Below are 14627 nucleotides of genomic sequence, written 5' to 3' on the forward strand. Positions count from 1 at the left end.
CACTATGGAAAGAACTAGGTGCGGATTTTAATGGCGACGCTCTGACAGTGTTAAACAGTTGCCTCTGAGAGAGTTGTTTAGGGTGGAGAAATTGGCCGGAATTGTGCTGGTACCAGAGGCAACTATAATATTTGGGTGGAACTTGTGAAAGAACGAAAATGTCCTTCAAGTTGACGTAAATGTGAAAAAACCGGGTGAAAAATACGATGTAAAGTCCCATTTGGGGCAGAGTGCAACTATAACAAAATATGGAAGGGGGAGAGTCTCATTTTTTAATTTGTAGGGAAAAAGTGAGAAAACTAGAATTTTCTAGCGGGCAAAGTGCATTTTGTCCAAAAAATAATAGCACTTTCCACCCTCGAAACACAATAAATTATTCATAATGCACCCTTAATTAATATTTAAAAGAGGATAATTTCAAATTTTATTGATTTTTTACTAAAAAAAGAAAATTATTATTTTTTTATTTTATTTTTAGGGTGCAAAATAATAAATTAAATTGTTATTTTCTTATATATCTCCAACATAAATTAGAGTTCAAAATGCAAAAAAAAAAAAAAAAGAAAAGAAAAGAAATCACAAAGAATTACTGAAAAAAACTATAATTTCTTAAAAAAAATAAATAAACTTTTCTCACTAAATAATTCGATTGATAAACCTTTTATCGTAATTAGTAAAAATATTTGGAAGCAAATATAGTTTTCAAATAACTTCATAATAAAATAGTTGAAGGATTTTTGTTTTCTTTTTTTCGTTTTTTGTTTTTTTTTTTTTTTAAATTGTGATTTTTTTATAAATATATTGGTGAAATTTATTTTAATTTTTGAACGTTGTAGTTTCAAAAGAATTGTTGAACAGAAAAATGATTTAACATTAGACATCCTAAAAAATACAACTAAAAATATTATATAAGGTTTAAAAATTCACCGGGTTAATTATGCGTGATTTATTGTGTTTGGAGGGTTGTAAGTATTATTAGTTATTTTCGAGGGTGCAAAGTGCAAAAAAACCCTAAAAAACTCTTATTTTTTCATTCTTTTCCTTTAAATCAGTTAAGAAAAAGGTTGCCGATCGGAAACAGCGCAAAGACGTTCCGAAACGAGGGAAACTCGACATTTCAGACACAGTTCCTCCGTCTACCTAGGAATTTATTTTCAATTGGTATTTCCCCTTCTTACTAATTTCATCACAAACTTCCACAATTTATTTTCGTGGGTTGTCTTAATTGTCGATTAGTAACTCTAATATGTCGGAAAAAAATCTGTTTTTCGATTTTTCTCGAGTTGTTGGAATTTTGTTTATTGGGGAAGTGTCGACGGACGGAAGTCGTAAACAGTAGAACCTCGATAAATATTTATCATCATTTAAATAATTTATTTTTTCGATCCCGACTCGAAAGCAACGTGCTAAATAGTATTTCGTTAAATTAATATTTTGCTAAATTAATAGAATTTGGCTGGTTCTAACTCTATTAATTTATAGAGGTTTAAACCTATTTTTTTTTTTTTTTTTATTTTAATTCTTGGTGTTAGTTTTTAGATGGTGATGGATGCCAAAGATATTCAATTAGATCTTCATGCCCTAAAAAGCCTATATGGGCTTCTTGAAAAAGATCGAAATCGAACATCGAACGCAGATTCGGTAAGCGTTTCGTGTTTCGTTTATGTTATGATTATTCTGTGTGTTGTGTAACGAATTCGAGAAAAAAAGTACCGTTACTTGTAAATAAATCTTAAAATTTCTGCATCTAAGTTGTTGTATTTCTAATATTATAAATCACTTTATCGAAGACTCGACATATTTGCATTTTTCCTAATCGATCATTTTACAAAAAAAAAAAAAAAGAATTATGTGAAGGTTCGTTTGTATCATGAATGTGACATGGTGGAATATGATGATGATCTCGTGTCGCGTGTATTAACCATGTTATTTCTTACTATCCTTAAAACCTCGTACGTTATCTGTGACGATCCAATTTATTTATTTAATTTTTTTTATTTTTTTTCGGGAGTAGCTGGATGAGCATGCAAGGCTTCTGCTGAAGAATTTATTAGACGCAGAAACGAAAAAGGTGCTCAAGTTACATTCGGAGGTATGTTAATGCATGTCGGAACTATAGATTTTTCTTTTTTCTATGGAGAGGATTTGACATTTAGATTTATATGCGCAATCGGAAGTCGTTTTTCATTTCCGAAAAGAAAAAAAAAATCTTCTGAAAATGCTAATTCCGATGGTGCACGCAGATCATTTCAGGTGAAGTCGAGTTGTCCAAGAAAGAGGTTACTCCATCATCAAAATCGTTGGTATCTCCACAACCCAATCGAAGCTTTGATAAAGATACAAATACAGATGGATTGTCAGATATCACTTTGTGGGGCCCGACGAGTTTTAGTGGGGCCCAAACTCGAAAGAAGCGTTGCAGGGTTTGTCTGAGGAACACCGTAAAAGAACCCACAGAGGACGACGAGACAATATTTTTCGACGTGGCCCAAAATCTGAACAGCGACGAAGAAACTTACGAATCGAAAGAACTCGATTGTTTGTCCAAAGAAGCTTCCGAAGCAATCAAGAAAATCGAACTGTGCATCTCGGCATTTGATATATGGGCAGATCACTTGCACCTTTTTGAGGAGGACAATAATATTTCCGCGCAGACCCGTTTTCGTAATTTCGACACGCGCCAAAATAATTTTCTGTCTGAATTTTCGAATCAAAGGTTTGTCGATCCACTGCATCGGTTGCCTATTATGACATCAGCGGAAAAGACGAATCAGTCGTATTTGTTATTGGGACAACCTTTCAAGATTGTCCAACCGACAACTAAACCCGTTTTCAGACAATGGACAAATAATTATATCGTAGATAAAGTCGAATCATCTTATCATGGTTCGACTATGGTGGCTCATGGCAAAAACCAGTCAAAAAAGGCACCGCAAAACGACGAGATTCCAACGAACAAAAGGGCAGCAAAGACTTATATACAGGATCAAGAATCGGAATCTACATCTACCGACTCGTACTCAAATAGTCCTTACAGCGACAGCGAAGAATATTCTTCACCAGATAAAACCCGAGAGCAGCTTCAGTATGCGAGTACTACTTCAAGCACAAGCAGCGAAATCGCGGATTCGCTAACTTCACACAGCGGTGACACAAGCAACACCGAGGAGGAGGAGGAGGACGAGTTTTACTCGTCCGGTAGCAGTGACGCAACACCTCGTGGAGTAACTTCAAGCAGCAAAAGCGAGGGGTACTCATCGTACCTGTCGGTGGGGCCCACATCGAAGAAATCGAGCCGTAAGAAACAAATCGGAATGTGGAGGAGCTTGAAAGACAGGCTGGCTGTTATTTTCCACCACCACCACCACCACCATTACCACCATGACGACTATGGTGGTAAAGATGGTCGTAAAAAGATGAGCAGAAACAAATCCCTACGCAAAGGGAGAGCCGACAGTTTTAAAAGAGAGCACGAGGCGTACGGTGAAAAGGCGAGCAAATCTGTCGTACGAGAAAAGAAGAAGAATCATTTTAACGGGCTAGTGGAAGGTCTGTTGAAGCACGTTCGAAACTCGAAGAAAGAGCCAACGAAGAAGAAGAAAAAACGAGGGAACGAGAGTGATTGTCGGCAGTTAATAAAAGGAGGGAAAAAGAATTCGAAAAAGCCGTCACCCCATTGGTTGAAATTGATGAAATTGCATCAAGGAGGGAAGTTGACGAATAAAGGCCTCGTGACGATCGGGTTGGGTAAAAAGAAAGCCCGTTTAAAAGCTCTTCCGACTATTAAATGAGACCGTAAAAAAACCGGCTTCTCCGTTAATATGTATCGTTATTTATATAAATATATACATCAACGAGCACTGAAATTACGGTTACGGTCGTATTTACAGGAGGTATAATAATATCACATGTTGAAACATTTTTATTCCACCCAATTTATGTCGAACTCCTTGAGTTGCATTTGCCATTTTTGTGTGTCTTGTGAAACATATGTTTTCGATGGTATATTCTCTTGACCAATTATACTGTGTGACACCACAAAGTCAACCTTCTTTTCCTTCGAAAGTCCACCTTGTCGGTTAGGGTGCCTCACCTTGAGCGATAAAAGTCGAGATACTTCGTGCAGTCCTCCCCATTTTTCCAACGCGCGCGCAATGTCGTAACGACCTGCATTCGGACAAAACATAAAAATTAACAAAAAATATGGTTTTATGACCAATTATTTCAAGAATTTACTCTCTCTCTCTAGAAGAGATGTTCGTACGAACCTGCGCGTTCGAAAGATTTACGACTAGGCATGAATGATGAATCCATACCCCAATTCCTCTGGAATCGATTAATCTGTAAGGTGGAAGAAGAAAGTTATATCAGATTTAGAATTTTCAGAAAAATTCCAATTTTTTTCCCGGTATTGAAATATGAAATCGGTATAGAAAACTTGTTCCAAAATTGTTTTTTTTTTATAAAAGAAATTCGCGGGACTTCGAATTTCCATTTTCAGTCACATATAATATACAATACATAAAATAACAGTATTATTATAAAACTAATTTACGGAAATAAAAAAAAAAAATCGGATCGAAATTGGAATTTAATACGTATTCCAATTCTATTAAAAAAAATCGGATATCGGAACTTTCAGAATTCGAAATGTTCCAAAATCAGTACGACGGAATTCGGAAATTCCGTTCCAATTTCCTCCCCTAGTTCAGACTCTCGGTAAATGACCGATTATAATAAGAATTGTTTCGTAAAAAAAGGAAATAAATAACTAACCTCTTCTTCCAAATTTTCAAGATTATCCCAATAGCCTTTTGGTTTTCGGTGTTTATAGGCAAGTGACAGATTCATCAATAACGCGATTCTCCTAAATCCGCCCATGCGCGTAATTGCCTTCTCGATATCGACTCGCCCATGCTCACGTAGTTGCTTTCGCATGGGCATAAATCCTTGCTGCCCGTGTTCGGAAATGAAATACACGAGCTCCGATTTAAGAATTTCAATGTCTCTCTGCAAACCTGGAACTTTTGGTCTTTGTTTAGATGAACTCGAGACGCAATAAGAATCCTTTGCTTCTGTAGTAAGGGAGTTTGCGGTTTTTGATGAGGCTGTCTCTTTATCTGCTGCACAGCTGTCGTTGTCCTGACGATTCTCGATCTCTCGTTTCTCCATGTAATCTCGAATAGCACACAAGTTTGAAGGGAGATCTTCGTAAATCACCTACAATGTTGTAATACGGAGAAATAGTAAAGCAGTTGGACGGATTAGATCGAAATTAGCACTTTTGAAGAAAAAAATTCCCGATGTTTTTCGGAAGTAAAAAACTATAATTCCATTCCAGAAAAATCGGAAAATCAGAATTTCGAAAAATGGAATGAAAACATTTGCTCCAAAATCAAAAATTTTAGGAACAGAATTGGCAGAATTAGGAGAATTCCATTTTCTAGTAAACCTAAAATGTAAAATACATAATTATTTTGATGGTATTATAAGTGTAATTATTGGAGAGAAAAATCGAAAATTTTGGTCATTTTTGGAAATCGAATTAAATTGGCAATGGGAATCTCATATATATATTCTAATTACAATCCAAAAAAAAATTGGGAAATCGGAATTTTGGAAATTAAAATCAGATCAGTAATCGTAATCACATATATATTCCAATTCCAAACCCCCTTTTTTTTGAGGAAAAATTGGAATTTGGGATGAAAAATATTGTTCCAAAATCGAAAATTTTCGATAAATCTGCAGAAATTGGAAAATTTGTTCCAATTTCCACCCCTAGCCCCCGATAAATAGTGGCAACTAATAAATACGAACCTCTTCCATAATAGCTTCGGAAAGAAAGGAGTTCTTGTGCTTGGACTCAACCGAATACTTCAACAGTGTGTGGTGACTACCAAATTTCTCGAGAATCCATTTCCCTCGAAAAGAATCAAAGTCTCCTTCAACTTGCTCGAATCGAATCTCTTGTTCGAGATCCTCGCATCAATCAGGTACAACACGTGCATGCAGAACCATGTACAACAGTCCCTTGCACCCTTCCTGCACTATCAATCTATTATTATAAGTCAATTCGAAACATAAACGATTTTATTTATTCGCATAAAATTAAGTACTCGAATATTCGTACCTGAAGAATTCGGACTTTATTGTTTTCTCGCGACAAAACCTTGCTGATTGCTAAATTCGGAACTATCCTGTATAAGTCAAATTGTAATCCGACTATTCAGAAAACCCGAAATATGAACATACAAAAATCGAGTGACATGCATAAAATAATAAATAAATAAATAAAAATCGAGTGACATGCATAAAAAATAAAAAAATAAATAAAAAGAAAACGTACTCAGGGAGACTCTCGTAAGCCGTGAGAATATTCCAAACTTCACGAACCGGAGCTTTTATTGTTATGCTTGCAACGACGCATCGATGAACACCTCCATTTTCCTTCATCCCATAATAAATTTATTTAACAATTTTTTTTTTTTTTTTGTGTTAAAAAAAAAAAGGAAAATGAACTATTTACCTAAAATTCACACAAAATCAAGATCGAAATCTACCGAGTTATTTGAAAAGGGAACATTTACCTAAAATTCACACAAAAAGAAAGTTTAAGTATATTTATAAAACTAAATCATTTTTTTGCATGACTACTACAAATAATCAATAATACATTATAAAACCCAAAAGAAATAAAGAATTCTAAAAGAAGAAAACAGATTACCAGAGGCAGATGATTGATCTTTGACGGCAGAATTTTTCAATAGAAATAGAAACTTCCTCTGAATGTAATAAATAACATAAAAAGTCTTGTAAGCAAAACTGATAAAAGGAACATGTAAAGAGGAGCCAAATGACCATGTCTCACACAGGTTATTTGTATGCCACACCCCCTGAAGACTACATTGGGTGTTTTTCTTTTACCGTTGATCTATACACACTAATGTAGGCGTGTGTGTATTTGTGTGTATATAAACGGTAAAGATTTACCCGGTCTATATTTCACCTAGTGTAACATAGAATAAACTGCGTAGGGGTGGGAAAAAAAAAAAACATAATAACAAAAATCGACAAAAATATGAATTTTCAAAATTATCCTAAATTATTTTTATTTATTTTTTTGAGAAAAATTATCCTAAATTATGTTTAGGTCTAATGTTATAGATCCAAAGATCTTCCTTTTATATGCAAGACAAAGATTTCCGTTTTCCCTTTCCGCATTTTATATTTCTTTATTTTTTGGTTCTTTATTAATTGGCTTGATTTCACTTTGCACCTTTGAAAAAATTAAGGATAAATGCACTTCTTGCGCTAGAAATTTCTAGCCCCCCCCCCCCATGAGACTCTTCCCCTTTCAAATGGGACTTTTCGGCGTACTTCTCACCGGTTTTTCATATCTTCCTCAACTTTAAGGGCATTTTCGTCCTTTCACCAATCTCACCAAAATATTAATATCATTGAAAAACACAAATGTTGAGATGGGTTTTGATATTGCTGTTGCATCAATATCGATTCAAGCTGCAACGAGCTGGATCTCCCGCCTTAGAAATCGAGGTTGCCGGGGTAGTTGAACTTTGCTTAAAATGCATTGACGCCGACACAATGTTCCCTTTGCCGTCGCCGCCTCCTTGAATGGGCCAGAGGACGAGGGGGTGTTGCCGCCGTTATTATCGTAGGTTTTAATTGCTTGTTTCCCATTCGAGCTAATTGCAGAGAAGATATGGCGACTGCTGCTGGTGTTTGTGGTGAAACCCTATCATATGTGAGAAATTCTCCTCATTTTAAGGATAAGGATGGTGAGCCAACACCAACACACTATGGAAAGAACTAGGTGCGGATTTTAATGGCGACGCTCTAACAGTGTTAAACAGTTGCCTCTGAGAGAGTTGTTTAGGGTGGAGAAATTGGCCGGAATTGTGCTGGTACCAGAGGCAACTATAATATTTGGGTGGAACTTGTGAAAGAACGAAAATGCCCTTCAAGTTGACGTAAATGTGAAAAAACCGGTGAAAAATACGCTGTAAAGTCCCATTTGGGGCAGAGTGCAACTATAACAAAATATGGAAGGGGGAGAGTCTCATTTTTTAATTTGTAGGGAAAAAGTGAGAAAACTAGAATTTTCTAGCGGGCAAAGTGCATTTTGTCCAAAAAATAATAGCACTTTGCACCCTCGAAACACAATAAATTATTCATAATGCACCCTTAATTAATATTTGAAAGAGGATAATTTCAAATTTTATTGATTTTTTACTAAAAAAAGAAAATTAATTTTTTTTTTATTTTATTTTTAGGGTGCAAAATAATAAATTAAATTGTTATTTTCTTATATATCTCCAACATAAATTAGAGTTCAAAATGCAAAAAAAAAAAAAAAAAAAAAAAAAAAGAAAAGAAATCACAAAGAATTAATGAAAAAACTATAATTTCTTAAAAAAAATAAATAAACTTTTCTCACTAAATAATTCGATTGATAAACCTTTTATCGTAATTAGTAAAAATATTTGGAAGCAAATATAATTTTCAAATAACTTCATAATAAAATAGTTGAAGGATTTTTGTTTTCTTTTTTTCGTTTTTTGTTTTTTTTTTTTTAAATTGTGATTTTTTTATAAATATATTGGTGAAATTTATTTTAATTTTTGAACGTTGTAGTTTCAAAAGAATTGTTGAACAGAAAAATGATTTAACATTAGACATCCTAAAAAATACTACTAAAAATATTATTTAAGGTTTAAAAATTCACCAGGTTAATTATGCATGATTTATTGTGTTTCGACGGTTTTAAGTATTATTAGTTATTTTCGAGGGTGCAAAGTGCAAAAAAACCCTAAAAAACCCTTCTTTTTTCATTATTTTCCTTTAAATCAGTTAAGAAAAAGGTTGCCGATCGGAAACAGCGCAAAGACGTTCCGAAACGAGGGAAACTGGACACTTCAGACACAGTTCCTCCGTCTACCTAGGAATTTATTTTCAATTGGTATTTCCCCTTCTTACTAATTTCATCACAAACTTCCACAATTTATTTTCGTGGGTTGTCTTAATTGTCGATTAGTAACTCTAATATGTCGGAAAAAAAATCTGTTTTTCGATTTTTCTCGAGTTGTTGGAATTTTGTTTATTGGGGAAGTGTCGACGGACAGAAGTCATAAACAGTAGAACCTCGATAAATATTTATCATCATTTAAATAATTTATTTTTTCGATCCCGACTCGAAGGCAACGTGCTAAATAGTATTTCGTTAAATTAATATTTTGCTAAATTAATAGAATTTGGCTGGTTCTAACTCTATTAATTTATAGAGGTTTAAACCTATTTTTTTTTTTTTTTTTATTCTTGGTGTTAGTTTTTAGATGGTGATGGATGCCAAAGATATTCAATTAGATCTTCATGCCCTAAAAAGCCTATATGGGCTTCTTGAAAAAGATCGAAATCGAACATCGAACGCAGATTCGGTAAGCGTTTCGTGTTTCGTTTATGTTATGATTATTCTGTGTGTTGTGTAACGAATTCGAGAAAAAAAGTACCGTTACTTGTAAATAAATCTTAAAATTTCTGCATCTAAGTTGTTGTATTTCTAATATTATAAATCACTTTATCGAAGACTCGACATATTTGCATTTTTCCTAATCGATCATTTTACAAAAAAAAAAAAAAGAATTATGTGAAGGTTCGTTTGTATAATGAATGTGACATGGTGGAATATGATGATGATCTCGTGTCGCGTGTATTAACCATGTTATTTCTTACTATCCTTAAAACCTCGTACGTTATCTGTGACGATCCAATTTATTTATTTAATTTTTTTTATTTTTTTTCGGGAGTAGCTGGATGAGCATGCAAGGCTTCTGCTGAAGAATTTATTAGACGCAGAAACGAAAAAGGTGCTCAAGTTACATTCGGAGGTATGTTAATGCATGTCGGAACTATAGATTTTTCTTTTTTCTATGGAGAGGATTTGACATTTAGATTTATATGCGCAATCGGAAGTCGTTTTTCATTTCCGAAAAGAAAAAAAAAATCTTCTGAAAATGCTAATTCCGATGGTGCACGCAGATCATTTCAGGTGAAGTCGAGTTGTCCAAGAAAGAGGTTACTCCATCATCAAAATCGTTGGTATCTCCACAACCCAATCGAAGCTTTGATAAAGATACAAATACAGATGGATTGTCAGATATCACTTTGTGGGGCCCGACGAGTTTTAGTGGGGCCCAAACTCGAAAGAAGCGTTGCAGGGTTTGTCTGAGGAACACCGTAAAAGAACCCACAGAGGACGACGAGACAATATTTTTCGACGTGGCCCAAAATCTGAACAGCGACGAAGAAACTTACGAATCGAAAGAACTCGATTGTTTGTCCAAAGAAGCTTCCGAAGCAATCAAGAAAATCGAACTGTGCATCTCGGCATTTGATATATGGGCAGATCACTTGCACCTTTTTGAGGAGGACAATAATATTTCCGCGCAGACCCGTTTTCGTAATTTCGACACGCGCCAAAATAATTTTCTGTCTGAATTTTCGAATCAAAGGTTTGTCGATCCACTGCATCGGTTGCCTATTATGACATCAGCGGAAAAGACGAATCAGTCGTATTTGTTATTGGGACAACCTTTCAAGATTGTCCAACCGACAACTAAACCCGTTTTCAGACAATGGACAAATAATTATATCGTAGATAAAGTCGAATCATCTTATCATGGTTCGACTATGGTGGCTCATGGCAAAAACCAGTCAAAAAAGGCACCGCAAAACGACGAGATTCCAACGAACAAAAGGGCAGCAAAGACTTATATACAGGATCAAGAATCGGAATCTACATCTACCGACTCGTACTCAAACAGTCCTTACAGCGACAGCGAAGAATATTCTTCACCAGATAAAACCCGAGAGCAGCTTCAGTATGCGAGTACTACTTCAAGCACAAGCAGCGAAATCGCGGATTCGCTAACTTCACACAGCGGTGACACAAGCAACACCGAGGAGGAGGAGGAGGACGAGTTTTACTCGTCCGGTAGCAGTGACGCAACACCTCGTGGAGTAACTTCAAGCAGCAAAAGCGAGGGGTACTCATCGTACCTGTCGGTGGGGCCCACATCGAAGAAATCGAGCCGTAAGAAACAAATCGGAATGTGGAGGAGCTTGAAAGACAGGCTGGCTGTTATTTTCCACCACCACCACCACCACCATTACCACCATGACGACTATGGTGGTAAAGATGGTCGTAAAAAGATGAGCAGAAACAAATCCCTACGCAAAGGGAGAGCCGACAGTTTTAAAAGAGAGCACGAGGCGTACGGTGAAAAGGCGAGCAAATCTGTCGTACGAGAAAAGAAGAAGAATCATTTTAACGGGCTAGTGGAAGGTCTGTTGAAGCACGTTCGAAACTCGAAGAAAGAGCCAACGAAGAAGAAGAAAAAACGAGGGAACGAGAGTGATTGTCGGCAGTTAATAAAAGGAGGGAAAAAGAATTCGAAAAAGCCGTCACCCCATTGGTTGAAATTGATGAAATTGCATCAAGGAGGGAAGTTGACGAATAAAGGCCTCGTGACGATCGGGTTGGGTAAAAAGAAAGCCCGTTTAAAAGCTCTTCCGACTATTAAATGAGACCGTAAAAAAACCGGCTTCTCCGTTAATATGTATCGTTATTTATATAAATATATACATCAACGAGCACTGAAATTACGGTTACGGTCGTATTTACAGGAGGTATAATAATATCACATGTTGAAACATTTTTATTCCACCCAATTTATGTCGAACTCCTTGAGTTGCATTTGCCATTTTTGTGTGTCTTGTGAAACATATGTTTTCGATGGTATATTCTCTTGACCAATTATACTGTGTGACACCACAAAGTCAACCTTCTTTTCCTTCGAAAGTCCACCTTGTCGGTTAGGGTGCCTCACCTTGAGCGATAAAAGTCGAGATACTTCGTGCAGTCCTCCCCATTTTTCCAACGCGCGCGCAATGTCGTAACGACCTGCATTCGGACAAAACATAAAAATTAACAAAAAATATGGTTTTATGACCAATTATTTCAAGAATTTACTCTCTCTCTCTAGAAGAGATGTTCGTACGAACCTGCGCGTTCGAAAGATTTACGACTAGGCATGAATGATGAATCCATACCCCAATTCCTCTGGAATCGATTAATCTGTAAGGTGGAAGAAGAAAGTTATATCAGATTTAGAATTTTCAGAAAAATTCCAATTTTTTTCCCGGTATTGAAATATGAAATCGGTATAGAAAACTTGTTCCAAAATTGTTTTTTTTTTATAAAAGAAATTCGCGGGACTTCGAATTTCCATTTTCAGTCACATATAATATACAATACATAAAATAACAGTATTATTATAAAACTAATTTACGGAAATAAAAAAAAAAAATCGGATCGAAATTGGAATTTAATACGTATTCCAATTCTATTAAAAAAAATCGGATATCAGAACTTTCAGAATTCGAAATGTTCCAAAATCAGTACGACGGAATTCGGAAATTCCGTTCCAATTTCCTCCCCTAGTTCAGACTCTCGGTAAATGACCGATTATAATAAGAATTGTTTCGTAAAAAAAGGAAATAAATAACTAACCTCTTCTTCCAAATTTTCAAGATTATCCCAATAGCCTTTTGGTTTTCGGTGTTTATAGGCAAGTGACAGATTCATCAATAACGCGATTCTCCTAAATCCGCCCATGCGCTTAATTGCCTTCTCGATATCGACTCGCCCATGCTCACGTAGTTGCTTTCGCATGGGCATAAATCCTTGCTGCCCGTGTTCGGAAATGAAATACACGAGCTCCGATTTAAGAATTTCAATGTCTCTCTGCAAACCTGGAACTTTTGGTCTTTGTTTAGATGAACTCGAGACGCAATAAGAATCCTTTGCTTCTGTAGTAAGGGAGTTTGCGGTTTTTGATGAGGCTGTCTCTTTATCTGCTGCACAGCTGTCGTTGTCCTGACGATTCTCGATCTCTCGTTTCTCCATGTAATCTCGAATAGCACACAAGTTTGAAGGGAGATCTTCGTAAATCACCTACAATGTTGTAATACGGAGAAATAGTAAAGTAGTTGGACGGATTAGATCGAAATTAGCACTTTTGAAGAAAAAAATTCCCGATGTTTTTCGGAAGTAAAAAACTATAATTCCATTCCAGAAAAATCGGAAAATCAGAATTTCGAAAAATGGAATGAAAACATTTGCTCCAAAATCAAAAATTTTAGGAACAGAATTGGCAGAATTAGGAGAATTCCATTTTCTAGTAAACCTAAAATGTAAAATACATAATTATTTTGATGGTATTATAAGTGTAATTATTGGAGAGAAAAATCGAAAATTTTGGTCATTTTTGGAAATCGAATTAAATTGGCAATGGGAATCTCATATATATATATTCTAATTACAATCCAAAAAAAAATTGGGAAATCGGAATTTTGGAAATTAAAATCAGATCAGTAATCGTAATCACATATATATTCCAATTCCAAACCCCCTTTTTTTTGAGGAAAAATTGGAATTTGGGATGAAAAATATTGTTCCAAAATCGAAAATTTTCGATAAATCTGCAGAAATTGGAAAATTTGTTCCAATTTCCACCCCTAGCCCCCGATAAATAGTGGCAACTAATAAATACGAACCTCTTCCATAATAGCTTCGGAAAGAAAGGAGTTCTTGTGCTTGGACTCAATCGAATACTTCAACAGTGTGTGGTGACTACCAAATTTCTCGAGAATCCATTTCCCTCGAAAAGAATCAAAGTCTCCTTCAACTTGCTCGAATCGAATCTCTTGTTCGAGATCCTCGCATAAATCAAGTACAACACGTGCATGCAGAACCATGTACAACAGTCCCTTGCACCCTTCCTGCACTATCAATCTATTATTATAAGTCAATTCGAAACATAAACGATTTTATTTATTCGCATAAAATTAAGTACTCGAATATTCGTACCTGAAGAATTCGGACTTTATTGTTTTCTCGCGACAAAACCTTGCTGATTGCTAAATTCGGAACTATCCTGTATAAGTCAAATTGTAATCCGACTATTCAGAAAACCCGAAATATGAACATACAAAAATCGAGTGACATGCATAAAATAATAAATAAATAAATAAAAATCGAGTGACATGCATAAAAAATAAAAAAATAAATAAAAAGAAAACGTACTCAGGGAGACTCTCGTAAGCCGTGAGAATATTCCAAACTTCACGAACCGGAGCTTTTATTGTTATGCTTGCAACGACGCATCGATGAACACCTCCATTTTCCTTCATCCCATAATAAATTTATTTAACAATTTTTTTTTTTTTTTGTGTTAAAAAAAAAAAGGAAAATGAACTATTTACCTAAAATTCACACAAAATCAAGATCGAAATCTACCGAGTTATTTGAAAAGGGAACATTTACCTAAAATTCACACAAAAAGAAAGCTTAAGTATATTTATAAAACTAAATCATTTTTTTGCATGACTACTACAAATAATCAATAATACATTATAAAACCCAAAAGAAATAAAGAATTCTAAAAGAAGAAAACAGATTACCAGAGGCAGATGATTGATCTTTGACGGCAGAATTTTTCAATAGAAATAGAAACTTCCTCTGAATGTAATAAATAACATAAAAAGTC

At 35.2% G+C, this 14627-nt stretch overlaps 3 protein-coding genes and 1 pseudogene across 3 annotated transcripts; 2 read left to right on the plus strand and 2 right to left on the minus strand.

The window, feature by feature from the left end:
- The first annotated feature begins 1524 nt into the window (after nucleotides 1-1524).
- On the plus strand, nucleotides 1525-3935 carry LOC148767459 (uncharacterized). Its single transcript, XM_088824071.1, has 2 exons — nucleotides 1525-2092; nucleotides 2244-3935. The coding sequence occupies exon 2, from the start codon at nucleotides 2748-2750 to the stop codon at nucleotides 3789-3791; it is 1044 nt and encodes a 347-aa protein (XP_088680197.1). The 5' UTR covers nucleotides 1525-2092; nucleotides 2244-2747; the 3' UTR covers nucleotides 3792-3935.
- On the minus strand, nucleotides 3784-6471 carry LOC148767460 (uncharacterized; annotated as a pseudogene).
- Nucleotides 6472-9688: 3217 nt separating this feature from the next.
- On the plus strand, nucleotides 9689-11748 carry LOC148767461 (uncharacterized). Its single transcript, XM_088824022.1, has 2 exons — nucleotides 9689-9905; nucleotides 10057-11748. Exon 2 carries the CDS (start codon nucleotides 10561-10563, stop codon nucleotides 11602-11604), a length of 1044 nt encoding a protein of 347 aa, XP_088680148.1. The 5' UTR covers nucleotides 9689-9905; nucleotides 10057-10560; the 3' UTR covers nucleotides 11605-11748.
- Nucleotides 11597-14271, minus strand: LOC148767462 (uncharacterized). The gene is made up of 6 exons (XM_088824023.1): nucleotides 14165-14271; nucleotides 13949-14015; nucleotides 13636-13860; nucleotides 12590-13033; nucleotides 12082-12154; nucleotides 11597-11980 (listed from the first exon to the last, which is right to left on the minus strand). Exons 1-6 carry the CDS (start codon nucleotides 14269-14271, stop codon nucleotides 11736-11738), a joined length of 1161 nt encoding a protein of 386 aa, XP_088680149.1. The 3' UTR covers nucleotides 11597-11735.
- Nucleotides 14272-14627: the final 356 nt, after the last annotated feature.

Source organism: Erythranthe guttata, chromosome 10, assembly GCF_056151865.1.
Source record: "Erythranthe guttata isolate IM_541 chromosome 10, IM_541, whole genome shotgun sequence".
NCBI classification, from domain to species: Eukaryota; Viridiplantae; Streptophyta; class Magnoliopsida; order Lamiales; family Phrymaceae; genus Erythranthe; species Erythranthe guttata.

Excerpts from the sequence above, each read along its gene's own strand:
- LOC148767462 (XM_088824023.1), bottom strand. The coding sequence starts at position 14,271 with ATGAAGGAAAATGGAGGTGTTCATCGATGCGTCGTTGCAAGCATAACA. Across the intron at positions 13,861-13,948 it reads ATAAAGTCCGAATTCTTCAG|GAAGGGTGCAAGGGACTGTT; the intron begins GTACGAATATTC and ends TTGATAGTGCAG. Across the intron at positions 12,155-12,589 it reads TTGAAAATTTGGAAGAAGAG|ATTAATCGATTCCAGAGGAA; the intron begins GTTAGTTATTTA and ends TCCACCTTACAG.
- LOC148767461 (XM_088824022.1), top strand. The coding sequence starts at position 10,561 with ATGACATCAGCGGAAAAGACGAATCAGTCGTATTTGTTATTGGGACAA.
- LOC148767459 (XM_088824071.1), top strand. The coding sequence starts at position 2,748 with ATGACATCAGCGGAAAAGACGAATCAGTCGTATTTGTTATTGGGACAA.